The sequence below is a fragment of the Galeopterus variegatus genome, unplaced genomic scaffold (assembly GCF_000696425.1).
Source record: "Galeopterus variegatus unplaced genomic scaffold, G_variegatus-3.0.2 Scaffold620, whole genome shotgun sequence".
Lineage (NCBI taxonomy): Eukaryota > Metazoa > Chordata > Mammalia > Dermoptera > Cynocephalidae > Galeopterus > Galeopterus variegatus.
The window spans coordinates 183,115-203,401 of NW_007726731.1; the positions used below are offsets into that span (position 1 = coordinate 183,115).

At 36.0% G+C, this 20,287-nt stretch overlaps 1 protein-coding gene across 8 annotated transcripts in view; it reads right to left on the minus strand.

The window, feature by feature from the left end:
- The window catches only part of NCOA1 (nuclear receptor coactivator 1), a 189,602-nt gene that overhangs the window by 18,232 nt on the left and 151,083 nt on the right, over nucleotides 1–20,287 (minus strand). For all 8 annotated transcript variants that reach the window (XM_008570619.1, XM_008570620.1, XM_008570618.1 and 5 more), the window contains 5 exons: nucleotides 16,541–16,658; nucleotides 15,084–15,252; nucleotides 14,087–14,401; nucleotides 5,033–5,134; nucleotides 2,327–2,729 (listed from right to left, as the gene is read on the minus strand). In XM_008570619.1, coding sequence (XP_008568841.1) covers nucleotides 2,327–2,729; nucleotides 5,033–5,134; nucleotides 14,087–14,401; nucleotides 15,084–15,252; nucleotides 16,541–16,658 — 1,107 coding nt within the window. The remainder of the gene's footprint in view (nucleotides 1–2,326; nucleotides 2,730–5,032; nucleotides 5,135–14,086; nucleotides 14,402–15,083; nucleotides 15,253–16,540; nucleotides 16,659–20,287) is intronic.

Consider the following 20,287-nt stretch of genomic DNA (forward strand, 5'->3'; position numbering starts at 1 on the left):
TATATATATATATATATATATTTTTTTTTTTTTGAGACGGCTTGATCTGATAAGGTTGAAACTTTTCCAGAAGGCAGTTTGCTGATCATGTTGGAGCAAGTTTATAATTTAGAGTGGTAAAACACTGCATTTTTCTTTTTCCTTGGCAGCTGGCTGATACAGGGATCCAAACCCTTGACCTCTGTGTAATCAGCACCATGCTCTTCCTACCAAATGAGCTAACTGGCCAGTCTCTAAAAACACTGTATTTTAAAATGTTCTTATTCTTTCCATCCAGTGGATAATGAATTAGAGGGATAGTCTGGTCCCAGTCTGCTACTACAGTGGATCTTGGATTCTTTGGATCAGATAATCTAGTTCTTTCTAGTTTAAAAATCTAACAGTTTTTCTAGTGTTATTTTGGTGCAGTTCATGGAAGGACTGATAACCCTGCCACTTCATTTCAGTTTGCAACTGGATAAAACTATTATCCTCTTCACTATATGTAGCCTCTGGGTTTGTAGTATGAATGCTGACTTTATCAAAGAACAATTCTTATTTTGTAAAAAGTATTTTTTGTCAATCAAAAGTTGGTATGGACAAACAACCCAGGTACCAGATGTAGTACTTGCACAACTGGTCGTGCTGCTTGGGGAGGAAGGAAGCTCCACCCTCTTATTACCTCAACTCACTGTGTTCTATGTTGACACATAACAGATCAGAGACTAGACTCACAACCCAGAAAGAAATTTTGTCAACTTCATCAGAAGCAGGGTTTTAGAGCACTGTCTTTCCATGTGGCTTTGCCAAGGAATGGGGGGAGCAGGATATGAAGTGCTCCTTTCTTGACTTTCAGAGAAATTTTAAAGTACATGACTGAAAATGGACAGAATACCTTTTTTTTTCCATAAGAAAAAAAGAATCCTTAGAATAATTTGATGAGGAATTTATTAATGTTTGGCTTATTTGTGGTATTTTCCCCTAATGAATGAGACAGATCTTTTGATTTAAGGCTCTGCAATCAGTATCATGAATGCTGGTAAAAATCTATTTGCTGTTTTGGCCAAGTTGTCATTTGGGAAGAGGAATGGGAAAGCAGATAACTATACAAGTCTAATGTTGGAGGAAGTACTTCTGCACGGTAAAGTGAAAAAGCCTTGTCAAATTCTTTGCATGCAGAAATTGTAAGCCACACAAAAATAAAACTTTTCTGAAGGCCACTCCTGTTCAGACAACTATATAATTAAAATATGGATTTATAATCTTTTTCTTGCCCACAAAGATAGTGTCAGTGATATAAACCTGCCAAAGATGACTTCATTGTCGTGAGGACAAAGAAATTGATGTGGCATAATTTTGATTAAAATGTCTTAGAGAATTCTGGCTCTCTCTGACATAAGTCACCTTTGATACTTAATTTAATAGTCAAAGGATTTTAGCACTTGTTGCCATCAGAATGGAAACTTTAAATTGATTTGGCTGTCAAAGCTGATGAGAATATTGCCATGTCAAAAATCTCTATATAACTTTGACATTTTATTCAAATCAAATAGCAGGATTCTCATTGAAATTCATTTTTAAGCAGCTTTAAAGTTTACCCTTTTCTTTCATTTATATAGTCAAGGAATTTACTTCAAATTTTTTCAGAATTGGCCATTAATTTTGCATAAAAGTTCGATTAAACATGATGAATTAATCAAATATGTATTATTACCACTCCCTATTAGAATCTCAAGTGATAGAAATAAAAACAGGTGTCATCACCTACGACAAAGAGAATGGAAGACAGGTAGTGCAAATGAAAGATTAAAAATGAAAAAAAAATGTTTGGAAGCCAGAAAGTTGACTGATATTGCAGAGGAAGCTACAACCTAAGGCGTTAAGAGTAGTGACACCAATGAGAAGTCTGAGATAGAGACTGATTATCCTTATGTAAAGTATCAAAAACAAAACCTACACAAGGAAAAAACCACATGCAAATTTTGGATTAAGGTACTAAAACCCACTGTCTGGGGAAGACTTTCATTAGATTCTTATAGGGATCCACGACAGAAAGTAAAACAATAAGAGACTATGCTTTGCACACAAAATAAAAATTTCAGAATCAGATAAGTTCTTATGGATCCTCTAACTTCATCATCTTGGCTATGAAAGGGGAGAAGCCTCAAACCATTCAAGCAGGTACTGGCAAGAGCTGAGTCTGGAGCCTGGATCTCCTGACTTCCATGTCAGCATCCTTCCTCTTTAGAACACTGCCACAATGTCAGTGAAGTGAAATGCATATGAAGAGAGACCTGCGCCTTTATGTATTATATATAAAAGCCATGTAAAGGTGTGACCCTCATACCTGATCCTGGATACTGGAAGACATTTGGCTGCATCTGAGGATTGATTCCAGTGCCAAACTGTCCTCCCATGTTTCCTGTCATGCCTCTGTTCACCATGCTGTTGCGGCTGGCCAATGACGCTTCAGGATTTGCTGCCAGTTGTGAAAATGGGCTGGTAGAAGCAGGTGGGGTTCCTGGATTTGTACCATAGTTTGGTGGGTAGGGGAATTGCTGCGGAGCACCCTGAGGAAGACGGGGGTTCCCCATTTGAACTGGCGGTCCAGACGAGGGAGGGAGGTTGTTCCCAAAGCTTTGCTGCCTCATAAGCATGGCTCTCTGTTGCTGTATTAGCTGCCTCTGTCGGTGCTGTTGACTGTACAACTCTCGCTGACGTTGTGCCAACATTTGGGCATTCAGGGGTGGCTGCAAAAGAGGAAAAAACCTTCACTTATTAAAATTATTATAATTACTACCTATCTTGGAAAGCATATATGATAAGGCCTAGTAGTTTGGGGCAATAATATATGTTGCAATTATCGGTATACTAGGGAAACTAAAGCAAATAGGGACAAAAACCTCTTAAGTAATAATCACAGAAGAAAAAATGAATTAAGTGCAAAATAAATTAATCTTTTTATAAATTAAAAGTAGCTGAAAATGCTAAAACAGTATCTGACCACTATAACTGGTTAAATGCAAATTCACAATTATAAGTCACATGGAACTCAGAAAAGTCAAAGAAAATATATATTGATTAGTATTATAATACAGGCCATGAAAACTGTTAAAAGAAACAAAAACCATAAGGCAGTAAAAGAAAATGTGCTTGGTGACTTCTATCCTATCTGACATTAGATTGTTAGAAGACTCTTTTTCATTTCCAAAAAAAATTTACTGTGTTTCTGGTTTGGAGAAACTTAGTTTTCCCCTTTTCTCAATGAGATCATTTATGATACTTTCTTTAAATAAATAATATTATAGGTGATTTTAACTTTCTTCATTATACTTTATTTACCAAATTATCTATAATGAATATGCATTACTTTTGTAATTAGAAAAAGCTAAATACCATTAAAAGAAAAAATCAGAAATCCAGGATCCAGGGGCTGTCTGGTTAGCTTAGTTGATTACAGCACGGAGCTATAACACTGAGGTCAAGGGTTCAGAACCCCATTCTGGCCAGCCACCAAAAAAAGAAAAGAAATCCAGGATCCAATGCCTAATTATTTAAAAGAAAATAATTAACTAGAAACAAAATAGTAAACAGAAATAAATTTTATTTATTTCTTTTTTTATTTAGCTATTTTATATCATTATAGCTGGGTAAGACTACTCCGAGCACTAGTATAAGTGGTTTAATAGCTACAATATTATGGATGAGGAAAGAAGTGGTAAAATAGGTTGAAATCACTTTTCAGTTTAACATGCAAAGCAACATGGCATGTCAATAAAGCCTTATTCAGAAAAATGTCAATTCAAACTGAGGATCTGATTAAAGCATACAGTTCCATTAAAATTAAACTTGCCAACTAGATACAGTCCAATCTGGAAGAAACTGAGATATGACTTCATAATAGAAATCATCTTTATGTGAATTTCAAAAGTGGGGTGTTGTTTCCTTACAACCTAATTACTCCTGAATGAACGAACACTGTGATTTACAATTTATAAGACAGAGAAACCCAAATCTGGGCCCCAAAAGATGCCAGTATCCGCTTTGTTTCCTTACAACCTAATTACTCCTGAATGAACGAACACTGAGATTTACAATTTATAAGACAGAGAAACCCAAATCTGGGCCCCAAAAGATGCCAGTATCCGCTGCTTACCAGCAGCTTCTGTCAATTTTTATCCCTTTGATTAGTGTTGGTTTCTTATATTTGCCCAAATCCACCTAGGTCCATTTTATGGAGAAAAGAGTTTTGTTTGAATCCTCTCTAAAAACCCTCATCTCCCAAATTTTTGTGTTAACTTGGATAAGAAAACATAAATAAGTAGTTGAAGCAAAAACAAAGTACATGTGGGAGTAAAGTGAGTACTAGATAATACTCAGAAGGCTGCCCAGTTCTTTTCATGTTTAAAGTTCCAATGGCTCTGGGTTTATGTACATGGATCTTTAAAATAAATGAAAATTAGAAAATGCTGATGTTCAGACTGAGCAGAGTACACAAGATAGTTAAGACAGCTTAGCAGAGTGACTGGGTTTTGATCAGGTTTCAGGTACCATTCACACAGTTTCATAGCAGAGGCTTCTTACTACTGGTGCTATTCAGTACAGCAATAAGAGTTTTCTACTTAGTTATCTCGTATCCAATAACAATGATAACAATAACAATAAAACAAAACAAAGAACACTTGGCTTTAGATCAAAGATCAGTTAAGAGGTATTACTAGTAGCTTACTAATTCATTCCAGAAGAAAACTACACTAACATCATTAAAAGATCAGCTCACAGACCATTTCAAAGACACTCAAGTCGGGCCAGCCTGTGGCTCACTCGGGAGAGTGCAGTGTTGGTAACACCAAGGCCACGGGTTTGGATCCTATATAGGGATGGCTGGTTTGCTCACTGGCTGAGCGTGGTGCTGACAACACCAAGCCAAGGGTTGAGATCCCCTTACCGGTCATCTTTTTAAAAAAAAAACCAAAAAGAAAAACAAAGACACTCAAGTCAACACTGCCTGGGTTAGAGAAGTACGAATGGGCGGCTGGTTTTCTCACATTACCTGAGGTGTAATTTGCTGCTGCATGCCTGATCTCATGTTGATGCCAACAGGAGCAGTTGCTGCAAACTGGTTTAAGATAGCTTGCCGGTTTTGGTGTATTAACTAGAGAAAAATGGAAACAATGAGATACCATATTTCTACATACAAACAAAGCATGGGCCTTACAGAGCAAAACAAATTTTCTATTTATTACTAAAAAGTTTTAGTCTTGCAGGTTTAATAAGATGATTTCCCATGTTTATTTGCCAAAAGGCTGGCAATTCCCAACATTTATCAAACATTTATTATCTTCAAAACACTAAATATGGCAGAGCATTAAAAGTAGAATTTACACACATGTAGAAAGGTACTTCAAAAAGTTTGTGGAAAAATAGAATTAAAAGATAATAAGAATATTTCCATGAGCTTTTTGAATTAAAAGATAATACAAATTTTCCACGAACTTTTTGAAGTACTCTTGTACATATATATGTGTGTACATAAACACACATTCATTTTACTTTTTATAACATATTAATGGTTAGTTCAGATAAGTGTAGTAATGGGCGAAAAGAAACATCAGCCCTAGGTCTTAAAATATTGTGAATAAAAATGCAAGTATACAATAAGGGCACAGTCTACAAATGTCTGGAAGTTGAATGGAAAGTTGAGGTACTTGGAGGTACTATGGTGGGTACACATTTCGGAAAATCCAACATGATTTCAATTGCTGGAGAGAACTATGTAAGAACCAAATGGTCTGAGAAAATGGATTATTTATTTAACTAGAAGAAGTAATTACTTTAGGCCAGCATTTCCCAAATTGGTGTTCTAAAGAACATTGTTTTGCAGGATATTAATAGATGTGCCAGGAAAATAGCATGCTGTGCTGTATTAAGTATTGGAAATGACGGGTTATACAAGGTGAAACAGATTTATTTACTGCAGTAATTTTATGAGCCTTTAATTGGCCAAAGCACATTGCAGATCTCCAAGAAGGGGATATAGTATGCAATTCACCTATCACAATCTTTTTTGTGACATATAACCATTAACATTAATCTCCCAGAACAACCTTCTATGGAACACTGGTTTGTAAGATCAAACTAGATCAGGCTTAGGGTTCTAGGTTCTAGGCATGTCTTAACTTTATCTGGTAAAAAAAAAAAAGTATCCTGGGAAATGAGATTTCCTTGTAAACAATCTATAGGTTAAAAAATGAAGATCAAACTAGATCAGGCTTAGGGTTCTAGGTTCTAGGCATGTCTTAACTTTATCTGGTAAAAAAAAAAAAAGTATCCTGGGAAATGAGATTTCCTTGTAAACAATCTATAGGTTAAAAAATTTCTTCCTCAATAATTTTATATGAATAAACTAGAGAGATAATAGTAACAATAATATTAATACTATTTTACACATACGTGGTACTTTATAACAAATTATATGTAAAACATATTGATATATTTATATATTACATCTTATGTGTATGTAATATACACCTATATATCATAAATTATTAATATGTTTTCATATATTTTAATACACTATACATAAATTAGAAAGCCTATGACAGTTTCACAAGAGAATCCAAAGAGCTGTGAACAATGATTAAATCTCTCATTGCCAAATAGCTCAATTCTTAATTCTGGTTTCATTCATTTTCTGACTCCCATTAGATCAGAAAACAAATCCATTTTGGGGAAAAAATATAATGTAAGTATTAAAATTACAACTTTTAGGCATTGTGAAATAGGATAAAACATTCTGAATCACTTCAAAAACAAAGATACCAACATTATAGTTTTAGAAATCAGAGAGACTCTTAAGTACCAAAATCTACATACTACTTAAACTCAAACTCAAAAGACCATGGACATAAGTTTAAATAAATCAAATTAATTTTACAAAGATTCATCAAAAATTTCAGTATATTCAAAATACTATATAAAGTTTGGAGGCTACAAAGGCGAGCAAATTCCTGTTTTCTGGGAGTCTGTTGAGCGGCAGAGGCCAACACACAACAGGGCAATGCACAAGTGCTGTGTGTGCATATAGAGACATCTGCAACAGCACAGAGGGAGCAATGAACTCAGCCTAGGGGCAGGATGGCAGGGAGCAAAAGCATGAGTGAGTTCAATGAGGTCTTGAGGGATGAGAATGCCAGGTGGCAAGGAGGGTGGCAGAGTTAACGTGAGGCAGATGGAACAGCAAGTATGAAAACAGCAGAGGAGGCAATGAAGATGGGTGAAAATACATTAATACTTAGTGATGAAGAGAAGTAAAATCACAGGGAGAGTGCGAGTTGGGATCCCAAATGTACAGCTTTACATATTCATTGACTTGTGAGATAATGTGAGAATGAAATGGGTGGGGATGGAGGAAAGATGCTTGAGAATTAGTAACAGGCTGTTTTTCACAAGTAGAAGGAATTATTCTAAATAGCCGAAATCTACAAGCACTTTCTATTATAGAAAATTTGCTCTATTTCTGCCCTTGAAATAACCTTTGTTCATTTTTTTTCCTCCCCCTTGACTCTCCATGTGTGCAACTTGACTAATGCTGTGTACATTTGTCCCACTCTGACCTGCCTCTTCTAATTACTAAAATTCTACCTGTTTTCAACAAGCAGGTCAAGTTACACTTCTTCCAATGAAGCCTCTCTGAAGGATTATTACATCCTTTACCTCCTCAGATATCTTAACCTTTGGCAGGTTGGGAAGTGGTAGAAGAGAAGCTGGTAGTCCTTAGAGCTGGGGATACAAATTCAAAAGCCTATAAAGGCCAGGTCAAAAGGCTTGTTTGAGTACAAAAGAAAATGTGGGGCTTGTGGACAGTGGAAGAGTACAAACCTAGGCTATACATGTAAAACAAACACACACAGTTCAGGCTGGCTGTCACTTTGTATGCATGAGTGAATTTTTACCAATGCCTTACCAAGGAGTTATTCTATAGTAAAACTTAAAGATGATTATCTAGCCCAGAGGTTCTCAACCAGGGGTAATTCTACCCCACAAGGGACATTTGGCAATGTCTGAAGACATTTTTGGTTGTCACAATTTGAGGACAGGGTGCTACTAGCATTGAGTGGGCAGAGACTGGGGATGCTGCTAAACATTATTCAATGCACAAGACAGCCCCCCCACCAACAACAATTATCCAGCCCAAAAGGTTAAAGTGCGAAGGTTGAGAAACCCTGATCTAGCCATTGCATAAATGCTTGCCAAGACAAAGTGTTCTTTAGAAGTTTATTCTCTTAGGCTGTTTTCATTGCCAGAAATCTGGAGGTGAAATCTGCTGCCCTGTATTTTCTGCCCTTTGGTTCAAGCTCCATTTTCTGTTCACTTCTATTTTTTATAATATATGAAAGATTCTAAGTGGTGGTTCTTATACCAGACCCATACCTTTCTTCAGTGCCCTAACACTTAACATATCTGGACTGGATTTCTTTTAAGATGGCTAAGTATACCACACTTCTTCATCTGTCTCTACTGTTACTCCCTCTTTATATTATTCTTCTCTTGAAGGCATGAAGACCATGGTCCTTGCTAGAGAAAAAAACAAAACTGGAGTAGAATAATTGTATCTTTTGTCAGCCAATACAATACCATTTTCTACAAGCAGCAGGTCTCCCATCTTTGCTGTTGCTCTTTTCCCAAAATAGAACTTCCGAAGTCCTTTATCAGTATTATGGATATATTTCCTGGGTCTTTGCTCATATGAGGTGTAAGCTGACACTATGTCTAAACTCTGTATTACTTCTTAATCACCAGCTCCTTTATTTTAGCTGTTTTTTAAAAGTCTCAACCAATGCAGCAACACCAGTTTCCTACCACGTTTTTCATCTCCTTCCCTCAACAGGAGATTATTCACAACTGTATCATCGAATTTAAAATGTTAGAATCATTTTACTCCTTGTGTACTATATTCTAGTCAGTGAGATATACTCATGGCCAAGAAATCATATCTATTTATATCTTTTACTTTTTTTTTTTTTTCCTTTTTGTCCTTTTTACTGACCGGTAACGGGATCGCAACCCTCGGTGTCGCACCCACACCGCACTCAGCCAGTAAGTGGGAACTGCTCTCCACATGGGTTCCGAACCCTCGGCGGGAGCGCCGCCGCACTCCCAAGCGGCGCACTCTCTAGTGCGCCACCCGTACCGGGGGCCGGCAACAGGATTGCAACCCTCGGTGTCGCACCCACACCGCACTCAGCCAGTAAGCGGGAACTGCTCTCCACATGGGTTCCGAACCCTCGGCGGGAGCGCCGCCGCGCTCCCAAGCGGCGCACTCTCTAGTGCGCCACCGGGCCGGCCCTACTTTTAAGTTTTTAATTAAAAATTTTTCCACATCTATTTTTAGACTGATCTTCTTAAGATCCATTAAAAAGAAACAAACTATGATTTAGATCTGAGTATGCCCCTTTCTTTCTTTTCTCAAATCATTAGGCACTATGCTAACTGCTTGCCTGTGAGATGCTTACAGTCTCCTGTGTTTGGGAAGGGGTAAGGAGAGGATATGACGAGTAAGTAAACAGATGATATCAATCCAATGAGGTAGGTGTATTACAAACACCAGATTATGAACTTGATATATTATGGATACTAGTCCTTTGCCAGTTACATGGGGTTGCAAATATTTTTTCTGAGTCTTTGGCTTGTCTTTCAACCTTAATTATGGTGTCTTTTGTCTTATAAATTTTAATACAAACACTAACTTTTTTTTTTTCCTTTTTGTCTTTTTTCGTGACTGGCAACGGATCGCAACCCTCAGTGTCGCGCCCGTACCGGACCGGGACCGGCAACGGAATCGCAACCCTTGGTGTTGCGCCTGCACCTCGCTCAGCCAGTGAGCGGCCGGTCTGTATGTGGGATCCGAACCCTCGGCGGGAGCGCCGCCGTGCTCCCAAGCGGCATACTGCAGCAGTGCGCCACCGGGCCAGCCCCAAACACTAACTCTTTCCTTTATGTCTTTAAGAGGCCATAGAAATATTCTCGTATTTACATTTGGGTCACTAAAACACCTAGAGTTTATTTGTGTATATTGAGGGAGATAAGGATCTAGTTTAATTTTTTTCCCCTCATGGAGCCAAATGTATCAGCATTTATTACATAGGCCTTCCTCTCCCCTCTGATTGCCACCCCTGTCCCTTATTAAGTCTCTATACATGTTTGGGTGTGTTTCCAGGCTCTCTATTATGTTCCAATCGGTAAAACTGTCTATCCTTATGCCAGTTCCACATTGTTTAATTTCTAAAGCTTTGTTTTAAATCTCAATACCTGGTAGATAAAGTTTACCCTGATTTTTCTTCAAGACTGTATTAATGCTTCTAAAATAAATTTAGTATCTGTTCATCACATTCCATGTTGAGATTTTGTTGGTCTTCCAACGAATTTACAGATTAATTTTGGAACGATTGCCACCGTTTTATGATAGTCTTTCAGTTAATAAATACCTCTTATTTGGATCTTCTTTTTGCCTTTCAATTATGATTTATAATTTTCTAAGTTTTGCACATTGTGAATATATTTTAAAATTATATGCTCTAATTGGTTGTTATTTGTAAAAAGGATTGCCATTAATTTTTGTTTCTTGTTCTTTTATCTAAAAAGCTTACTGAACTTCCCTATTTGTTCTAAGTTCCCTGCAGATTCTTTTGGATTTTTGATGTAAGCAGGCGTATTATTTGCATACGATAATTGTTTCTTTCTCATGTTTGCTTTCTATATTTCAAAATAATTTAATTGTTTAGTGTGTTTATGGTATTCTCTTTTTGTCTAGACTGATATGAATTTATTTGATTAAAATATATAACCTGTTATTTAATAGGATGCAAGACAGGAGAAAGGGTAGATGCACTATCTTGGTTCACTATTTGATTCCAACTGTGATTCTAATTTACCTATTAACTTTTACTAGTATATTTAAAGCTCAATTTCCTGATTTTATTTGGCACTTTTTTTGTCAAACCACAGCCATTTTACTCTCCCTTCTTCCTTGAAGACAGGATTTTGTTCACTTGACCATCCAGTCACATAACTCAAGTGCCAGCAATTGGTTAAGGGTGTACATGTGACTCAGTTCTGCCTAATTGGACACATGAAGTCTTCTTTTCTCCTTTTTCTTTATTTTTTGGGGGTGGGGGTGGGAAAACAGCCTTCTGGAAAAAGTTTCCTGGCTTTCAAAAAGAGATGCATAGGAAAGAAACAGTCCCTTTTCTCTTACTAGATATAGTGTTGTTTGCATGTGATATGTGTAACCATGACATGCCAAGGATTACAGAGAAAAAAGAAAGAACCCGAGTCCTTGATAACATCCCTGAACCTCTGAAGTAACCATACCTGGACCTGCCTCTATTTTGGATTGTTTTAATATTTGAAATATTTTCTTTATCGTTTTACTACTTTGAGTTGATCTTTTTTCTTTCCTTGCTGCTGAAAGCATCTTAACTGAGATGTTGACTGAGATAAACTGCTCATGGAAAGCTCTTAAGTGGACACACATGCAAAACTCTTAGTACCAGCAGTGCAAGTGGAGCTGAGCACCCCAATGCTGAAACAGCAAGAACAATGGCACAGAACCCAAAGAGTAGGCCTGATATGTGGCTCATTAGACAGCAGAATTATGTGTTTTTTGTGATAGCAGAAGTTATTTCTGTGGGGCTGGCCCGGTGGCGCACTGCTATAGTGCGCCGCTTGGGAAGCGCGGCGGCGCTCCTGCCGAGGGTTCGGATCCCACATACAGACTGGTTCCCGCTCACTGGCTGAGCGAGGCGCGGGAGCAACACCGAGGGCTGCGATCCTGTTGCCGGTCCCGGTCCGGTACGGGCGCGACACTGAGGGTTGCGATCCGTTGCCGGACACGGAAAAAGGAAAAAAAAAAAAGAAGTTATTTCTGTGTACTGACATACCTGGGGGTTTAAAACATAAAAAAAAGAAAAAAGGGGGAAAAGAAGACTTCACATGTCTGACTGGCAGAACTGAGTCACATGTACACCCTTAAAACATAGTGACCCCCAAATTTTGTGTTTCTTCAAGTTGGTAGCTACTTCACTCTGCTGGGCTATCAAGGCCACCAGACTATGAACATACCTCCACGAGATTTAAAGGAAGCAAACATCAGCAACACTCACCTATCCGCATCCTTATCTCATGCATAGCCTTTACAGGCTACCCTGCCTGTCAGCTGCTTTAGGAGCAAATGAAGCAAAAACAACTTTTTCCTGAACTGAGTATGAATCATCATTTCACCCACTCATGAACCTGACCTAGGTCCTTCGTCTAGCCTTGCTCACTGAACCTTTAACTTAGGCAGTATTTACCGAACTTTAGCTTGTAAAATGAGGAAATCAGCATACCTATACTTTCCTCTACTTTTTTGACTTAGCACTTAATCATATACTGCTTGCAGTGTTATTTAAGTTTTCAGGTAAATATTTTGACTACCCCAAGCAGACTGTTAAGTTCTGAAATTTGCCTATATCTTTTATTCCTATATTCCTCACAGTACCTAGTATAGTCCCCCAAATATACTTTGTGGAAAATTAAATATAGAGAAACTACTAAGCACTTCTTATTCTTGTGCCCTCATTCTAAAGAGGAATGGCAAGCTATAACAAGTGGTTTATATTCCACTTGTTATAGAACACATTAATAATCTCTGTTTCACTTTTCCATGCTCTCTCCTCCTAATTCTTCTTTGAGTCCTTTATTTCACTCTAGCATTTAAAAAATTACTTTCTTGTTATTCCACCATTAAAAAAATTTTTTTCTATCTCATCTGTCCCTTTCTCTTCCTCTCTTTCATCACCTTCCTTTTATTAAGTAAAATGAAAGCACATTTCATATCATCTATCATATTTATTGAATATAATTTTATAATACCACCTAGTATTTAAGTGCTACTATATGCCAGTCATGGTGCTAACAGCTTTCCATGCTTCATCTCATTTAATCCATACAATCACCCATGAGGTAAAGGAATTATTTATTAGATTCTTTTTATAAACGAGAAATTAGAGGTTTTAATAGGGTAAATAATTTGATTAAGGCAACCCACCTAAGTTTAGAACTGGGACTTGGAACTAGAGCTAACTCTTAGAACCATTATATTATATTGCCTTTCTAATATAATTACCTCCTTCTTTCTTTTCCTTCCTGAGTTAGTAGAGGTCCATGCAATTTCTTAAAACAATTTTTTTTTTTTTTTTTTTAAAGATGACCGGTAAGGGGATCTTAACCCTTGACTTGGTGTTGTCAGCACCACGCTCAGCCAGTGAGCGAACCGGCCATCCCTATATGGGATCCGAACCCGTGGCCTTGGTGTTATCAGCACCACACTCTCCCGAGTGAGCCACGGGCCGGCCCCAAAACAATTTTTTAAAAAACCCAAAGCAATATATACATATATTTTTAAAAAATAATAAAGAAAGATTAATAACAAGAAGCAATAATCTATAACCCCAGTCCCACTTCCCACAGACAACTCTCTCAACCAGTTGCTTTTGTGGTCCTTGATGATTGTCTCCATATCTGCTGTTTATATAATCTTAAATATTTATGCCACTGTATCATCTACTCATTTCCTGTTACGAGAGAGAAGATTTAACTCACAACTCTCTGGCCCCCCAAACTATCCTTTCTTCTGTTCTCCTAATGTATTAATATCACTAGGCATCAACCTCTCCAACATCAAACATAAATAAACTTCATTTTCTGTTCCAACAATCATAAACAGTATTTCTTGATGTTCTACTTTGTAAATTAAGCTGTATCTCTTCATTAACTTAAATAATCGTATGATGTTCATTCTAAATATTCGGTATCTCAAAAAATATGAACTAAATTGCTTTTAAGTTGCAGGTCTCAAAGTGCTTTGTTATGAGCCAGCAGTCTTTAATTGAATGAAAAGGTCCCTTATCCGTATCTTAGCAGACCAATGATGGTTCTTTGAGTCTTTCATGCAGATTCTGGGAGTAGAATTGATGCCTTTATTGTAGCAATTGGGCTGCCTTATTATAAAGAAAACCTGGCACATACCTTTATAAAGTATAACCTACTAAACAAGAGCACTCACCTGCTGTTGTCCCTGTAATCGCTGTTGTAGTTGAAGTCGAAGTTGGTTGGGTGCAGCAGGAGGTCTGTTTAGAGTTTGCCTGGGCTGCATGGCCATCCCAGGTGAAAAAACACCTCGGGGAGGTGTTACTTGAACAGGCATAGTCCCCAATGAAGGTTTCTGTCTGACCATGCCTTGGAAAGGGCTTGGGAGATTGGCAGTAGGAGAAGGAGAAGAGTAAGGCTGGGAATAAAGGTTGGGCCTTTCTTCCATCATCAAAGGTGGTGTTGCTTGTTGTGGTGGAAATCTCTCTGATAATACATCTAGTCCACCACCCTGTTAGAAAAGAAGCCAGAACATTTTTACCAATACATTTCTGCCAACAAATGACATGCTTCTCTACATAACTTTGGATCTGAGAATGGGTTATCACTAGAAAATATTATCATAATATATTCATTCTGAATTCATGCTCTACAGAGGTTTGCTACTTAAAGGAATCATTATATTAGTTGCTTTTGAAATGGAGTAATAGATTAACTGAAATATTTAAAATCTCATTAAAGAGACAAAAATATGGTTAAAATAAAGTCCCTAAATCAAAAATGCTGGTCATGATGCGCTAAATTGGTTTTATCACCCATAGACTAAAAAATGCTAACTTGGAAGTTAGACTATATAGGTTGAAGATAAGCATGAATGAATGAAGGATAAATTAAGTCCTAATATAAGAACTGATGATATAAATCTGGATTCTATTCTAACTGGAGCTTGTAAAATTCTGTTCCATAATGAAAAGATAAGACTTCTAACTATTTCTAATTCTAACTATGATGAAAGTTTTTGTTTAAAAAGCCCATTATTTAATTATTATATATTTTGATAATTTTCACAAGGTGTAAATTATAAAACAGTTATCTAAAGCACAGTAGGAACAATATTGAAAAATCTTGCTTAAAAATCATTTTCTAGCTTAACAGGGCTGCATCATTTAAATAACGCTGACTTTAATAAATACCTGAACAAGTTTGTCAATTCCCAGAGCTCTGTCTAGTTCAGCTAGCTCAGTTTCATCTTTGCCACTGAGGAAGGATACCAGCTGTTCAAGAAGAGCTTTCTCATCATTTCTTCCTTCTACTGTTGTTGGTGGGCAGAGAAGCTCATCTAACTGTGAGCTAATACACTGGCTGCAAGATCAAAAGATAAAGTTTCAGACTGACACAGCAAATAATTATTCAATCTTAAGAATGCAAATATATAAACATGCACATATGTATATGCAAATCTGGTTCTAGAAAATTATCTGTTGAGATGCTTGACAATTAATTCTAATACAATGAAATAGCCTATGTTTAATGTGCAGAAATTAAATGAATATTTGGCATGCAGCCTGAATATATTTTTCATTCTTTTGTCAGTCACTGAACTTTGTTTCCATATTCTTCATGTTAGCTTACAGAAATAGCCTAAAAAATTAACCAAACATAGTTAAGGGGAAAAAAATTTTAATAAAAGTAAAAAATAAAAACCAGCCAAAAATTCAAAAAACCATCCTTTAGCTTATATTCAGATTTATTCTACTTATTCTATAAATGCCACTAACTACTGATAATTGAATCATAATCAAAATAGTACATACTATATTAACTTTCAAAGACGATCAAATCATATTGATAATATAACATGATTACCACTTACAAAAGAAATTGAACTGGGAAAATGAAATATGTTAGGCATTAAACAACAAAACAAAGTGTTCACTGATTACATGTAAAAAATATGAAGTCTAATCCAAACTGATACATAAAACATAAATATATAGAAAACGATACTAACAACACTACTATAATAATTATAAGGATTCTTCCTCTGGGACAGTAAATGTAAACACAGTTCATAGTTAAGGCTTTAAACCACACTCCATATTATCTAGTCATCCTCTGGTTGCCATGTATGAGGTACACTATGAATACAGTACAGTATGATGAGATGTATTATGGAATATAATTGCCTTGTGGATTAAAAAATTAAATTCTGATCAAGATGGGACAATGAATAGATGTAAAAAGTATTTTCCTTTCTTATATCTTCTTGCTCCAAACAAAGAGAAATACTGGACAAAATAGCTACATAACTAAAAGCTCAAGAGCAACATAATTGTTGTGCTGAGGCCAATTCACCCACAGATCCCCAAAATATAATGGTAATCAATCAAAGCAAAGTAATAGATAAAACATAAAACAACAGCTGCATACTATTACTATATCAATCTCTTGGTGATTACCTTGTGGTCATGCAGCAAATAAACCTCCTTAAAAGCAGAGAGTGTCCTCCTCTCTGCTTTTTTTCATTAAACATTTACATCTATCAATATCTCGCAAAATACCAACAGACTGAAATCCAGTTTAGAAAAAGTAGTTCTTTGCTTAGAAACTGGTATCTGATACCTTATAAAATATAACATGTATTACTTACTCTTCTGTTTTATTCTGATTTACAGTTGTCACTGTATTACTCGACCACGGAATCTGATCGCCTGTTCCTGGTTGCCCAAACTGGTTATCGATTGCTTCCAATTCCAGCTCAGGTAATCCTGATTGAAGAACAAAAGATAAGAAGTCATTGTCCCAATGGAGGATAAAATTACAATATTTTTCAAAAGTAATATATCATATAGTAGAGTGAGATTTCATGTTGAGTAAAATGTTACTTCAACAATAAGATCACTTATTCAAAAACTTAAACTATCTAGAATGTGGCTAGATAATAAAAAGTAAATGAGAAAGTGAGAAAAGGGTTCTGAATCGAAGAAGATCTGATGTTAAAAAGTTTGCACATAGGTTAATGTTACCATAGGAAAATCACTCAGGACTTTGTCAAAAATTATTTATTTTAAAGATAAATATAACAATTTTGGTTAACTGCTTTTTCAGTCTACAGTATATTAGAATAGCTATGAGTATAAGTAGGGACAGTGTCATTACCATGAAATGAGAGCTGCAAGCAATAGATAACATACATTCTATAATAGGCAGGGACAGAAACTAGAGTCTGAGTGCATTTATCAAATGGACAAAGCTCTACAGTTGTTAATCTGAGAATATAGCTTTATAATAACGGTATAATAACTAAGGCTCATAATGATGGCTCAAGTGAGAAAAGAGGTTGAATTATGTTTTATAATTGAAAAAAATAGTATATTATATGTATTTTAGGTTTTTCTGTAAGAATTTTTTTAAAGCTTTATGATTTTTCAATTTATACTAGAAAAAAATTATAAATAACCTAAATTCCAGAAATTTAGGTACTGATTAATGAATTATGGTATAGATATTGACAATGTGCTGTTAAATGGGAAAAAAAAGCATATAAGGATACTTCAAAAGGTTCATTGAAAAATAAAATTGAAAGATAATATGAATCTTTCTGTGAACTTTTTGAAGCACTCTCATATTCCAAAACATATTCAGGATGATTCTCTTTTATATAAAACTATTTCATTTATATTAATAGAAAAAAAAATTCTGTAGTGATTATAGATAACTTTTTATAATGGTTATTTATAATTTCTAAAATTAATATATATTAGTTTATCATTGTTATGGGCTGAAAGGTGTCTCTGTCCCTCCTCTCCCCTGTTCCTATGTTGAAGCCCTACCCCAGTACTTCAGAATGTGACTGTATTTGTGTTTGGAGATAAACTCTTTAAAGAGGTAATTTAGTTAAAATGGGTCATTATGGTAGGCCCTAATCCAATATGACCAGTGTTTTCATAAGAAGAAGGGATTAGGACACAGATAACACAGAGGGATGACCATATGAGGACACAGAGGGAAGGTGGCTATCTCCAGGTCAAGGAAAGAGGCTCAGAAGAAACCAAATCTGCTGACATCTTGATCTTGAACTCCTAGCCTCCAGAAATGTGAAAAAATAAATTTCTGTTGTTTAAGCAAATCAGTGTGTGGTATTTTGTTACAGTAGCCCTAGCAAACAGTCTTTCTTTTTTCTCGTTTTTTTTTTTTTTTTTTTTTTTAACTAAAAGAGCCTTGGAGTTTTAAGAGAAAACTTATTCAAGTAGAATTCCGCATTCTAATGAAGAATAAGTGTATTTAAGTATGTCCCCCAAAATGCATTTAATGCTGGATATTGATCATTATTAACCGCACAAAACATGTTGGGCACACTTTTATGTGAAATATACTCAATATTTAGTATAAGTGAAAAATAGGAGTCTATATAAACACATTCACTTTTAAGTGCATATAATTACAGCTTTCAATTAAACTGTCTCTATCATGACAAATGATAGAGAAATCAAATTCTGCAGGATTCTGAAAAATAAAACAAAGCCAAACTACAACAAAATGGTAATAGGAAAGTAAATCACTTAATTCCTGTCATTTTTAAATCAGGAAGTTAGTCAAAGAAGATTATCTAAAGCTGTCCCATTGCTATGCTTCACACTTAATTCTTTAATCTTATTCCTTTCAAGAAATTATATTTAAGAGTCTAAGAAAACGTACATGACTGTCTATGTCTATTGTCAATACTAAGTACTACACCATAGTTTGACTCAATAATAGGACACAGTATCTCATTTTACTAGTCTCAATGAAAAAAATGTTAAGAAAATAAGTTGGATAAAATATTTTCAAAATAAAGTAAGATTCATGTGCTGAGTTTGGTGACTAGGCAAACAAAAATAAACAAAAAACCCCCCAAACAAACCAAACTTTGATTCAATTAAAATTTTGTTTGCATAGGCTATGTGCTTAAAAGAAGTTGGTTTATATTCCTAAAAGTCACTTCAACCAATTCAAACTTCCTTTAGAAACTACCTTCTATAAAAAAATTGAAGGGTTTCCTGGAATCTTTTAGGAAATACACAAGTTATCTCTCTTCGTCCGGGGAATAAACATACTATTTTTGGTCATGTTTGTGTCCTAACACAAATATGAGTAAGTGTGTATACATGTAATATAAGACAAGCACAGTCATTTTTGTTGAAGAGAGGCAGCTGAAGTGGGGGTAGAAAACAAGCCTTTAGGGATCAAGCTATTAATATTTGCTATCGTCTTTGCAAAGAGCTCGACATCAAAATTTCTCTACTTAAAATCTGTTTAAAAGGGAATCTTTATATCCCCATTAGCCACACATAACCCAGCAAAAACCCTCATATTATTAAATAACTTAAAAATGTCTGCACACGAAGTAGAGAACATTATCTTAATCATGTGGATGGCTTCTGCACATTCTACTCCTCTAACAGTTGATTCAGTATCCACTGACTCTGATGTTCACAGATTTCTTCAGCAGCTGTTGGTAAGGAAGTTTGTGGTTCAGTTTTATGTTACATTTGGCAGTAACCATGCACAGCAGTTATAAGGTTTTTTTTTTTTTAAATATGATGCAGACAAAGGAATAATTTCTGTAATACATAAAAAAACTTCTATAAATCAGTAAGATAAAAACCCTATAGCCCAACAGATAAATGGTCAGATATATGAACAGATCACTAAATCACTGAAAAATGATCAACCTAATTCACAATAAAAGAAATATAGATTAAAACTACATTGAGATACTTTCAAAAAATAAAATGATCAGACTGGCAAAGATGAGAAAGTGTGCAATTCAACTAAACTAAAAAACTTGCAACAGGAGAAAGAGATTTTCCAAAAAAGGGGATTTTCCCAGAATCCTAGAATGACTCCATGCTCAGTGGTCATTTGAGAAAATTAAGAAACAGGCAATGGGCAATTGCTGGGTAATTAAAGGACGACTGAACAGCTGCCACTAGGCCTCTGCTTTGAGTGCAGCTGACTCTGGCATCTGCCCATGGGATTAAAATGGTGAGTACATGACTCCAGGTGGGTGTTCCGCCCAGGGGATCTTCCAAAGTGGGTACTAAGGCTGCCCCAAGGGATTTCTCCACCATGAGGCTCTGTTCCCTCACGGCAACTGAGAGATAGGGCTTCTATAACCAGAACTGCAAGGGGAGAACGGCTTCTCAATTTTGCTAAAGAAATACACTAGCTATCAATATTTTTTCATTCTAGGTCTTTTTCAATATATATGGAGAAATAGTCAAAATTCACCAAACATTTAAGAAAAGTCAACAGCAAGAAAGAAAGATATCAAATTTTGCAAAGAGGGCCGGCCCGGTGGCGCACTGCTACAGTGCGCCGCTTGGGAGCGCGGCGGCGCTCCCGCCGAGGGTTC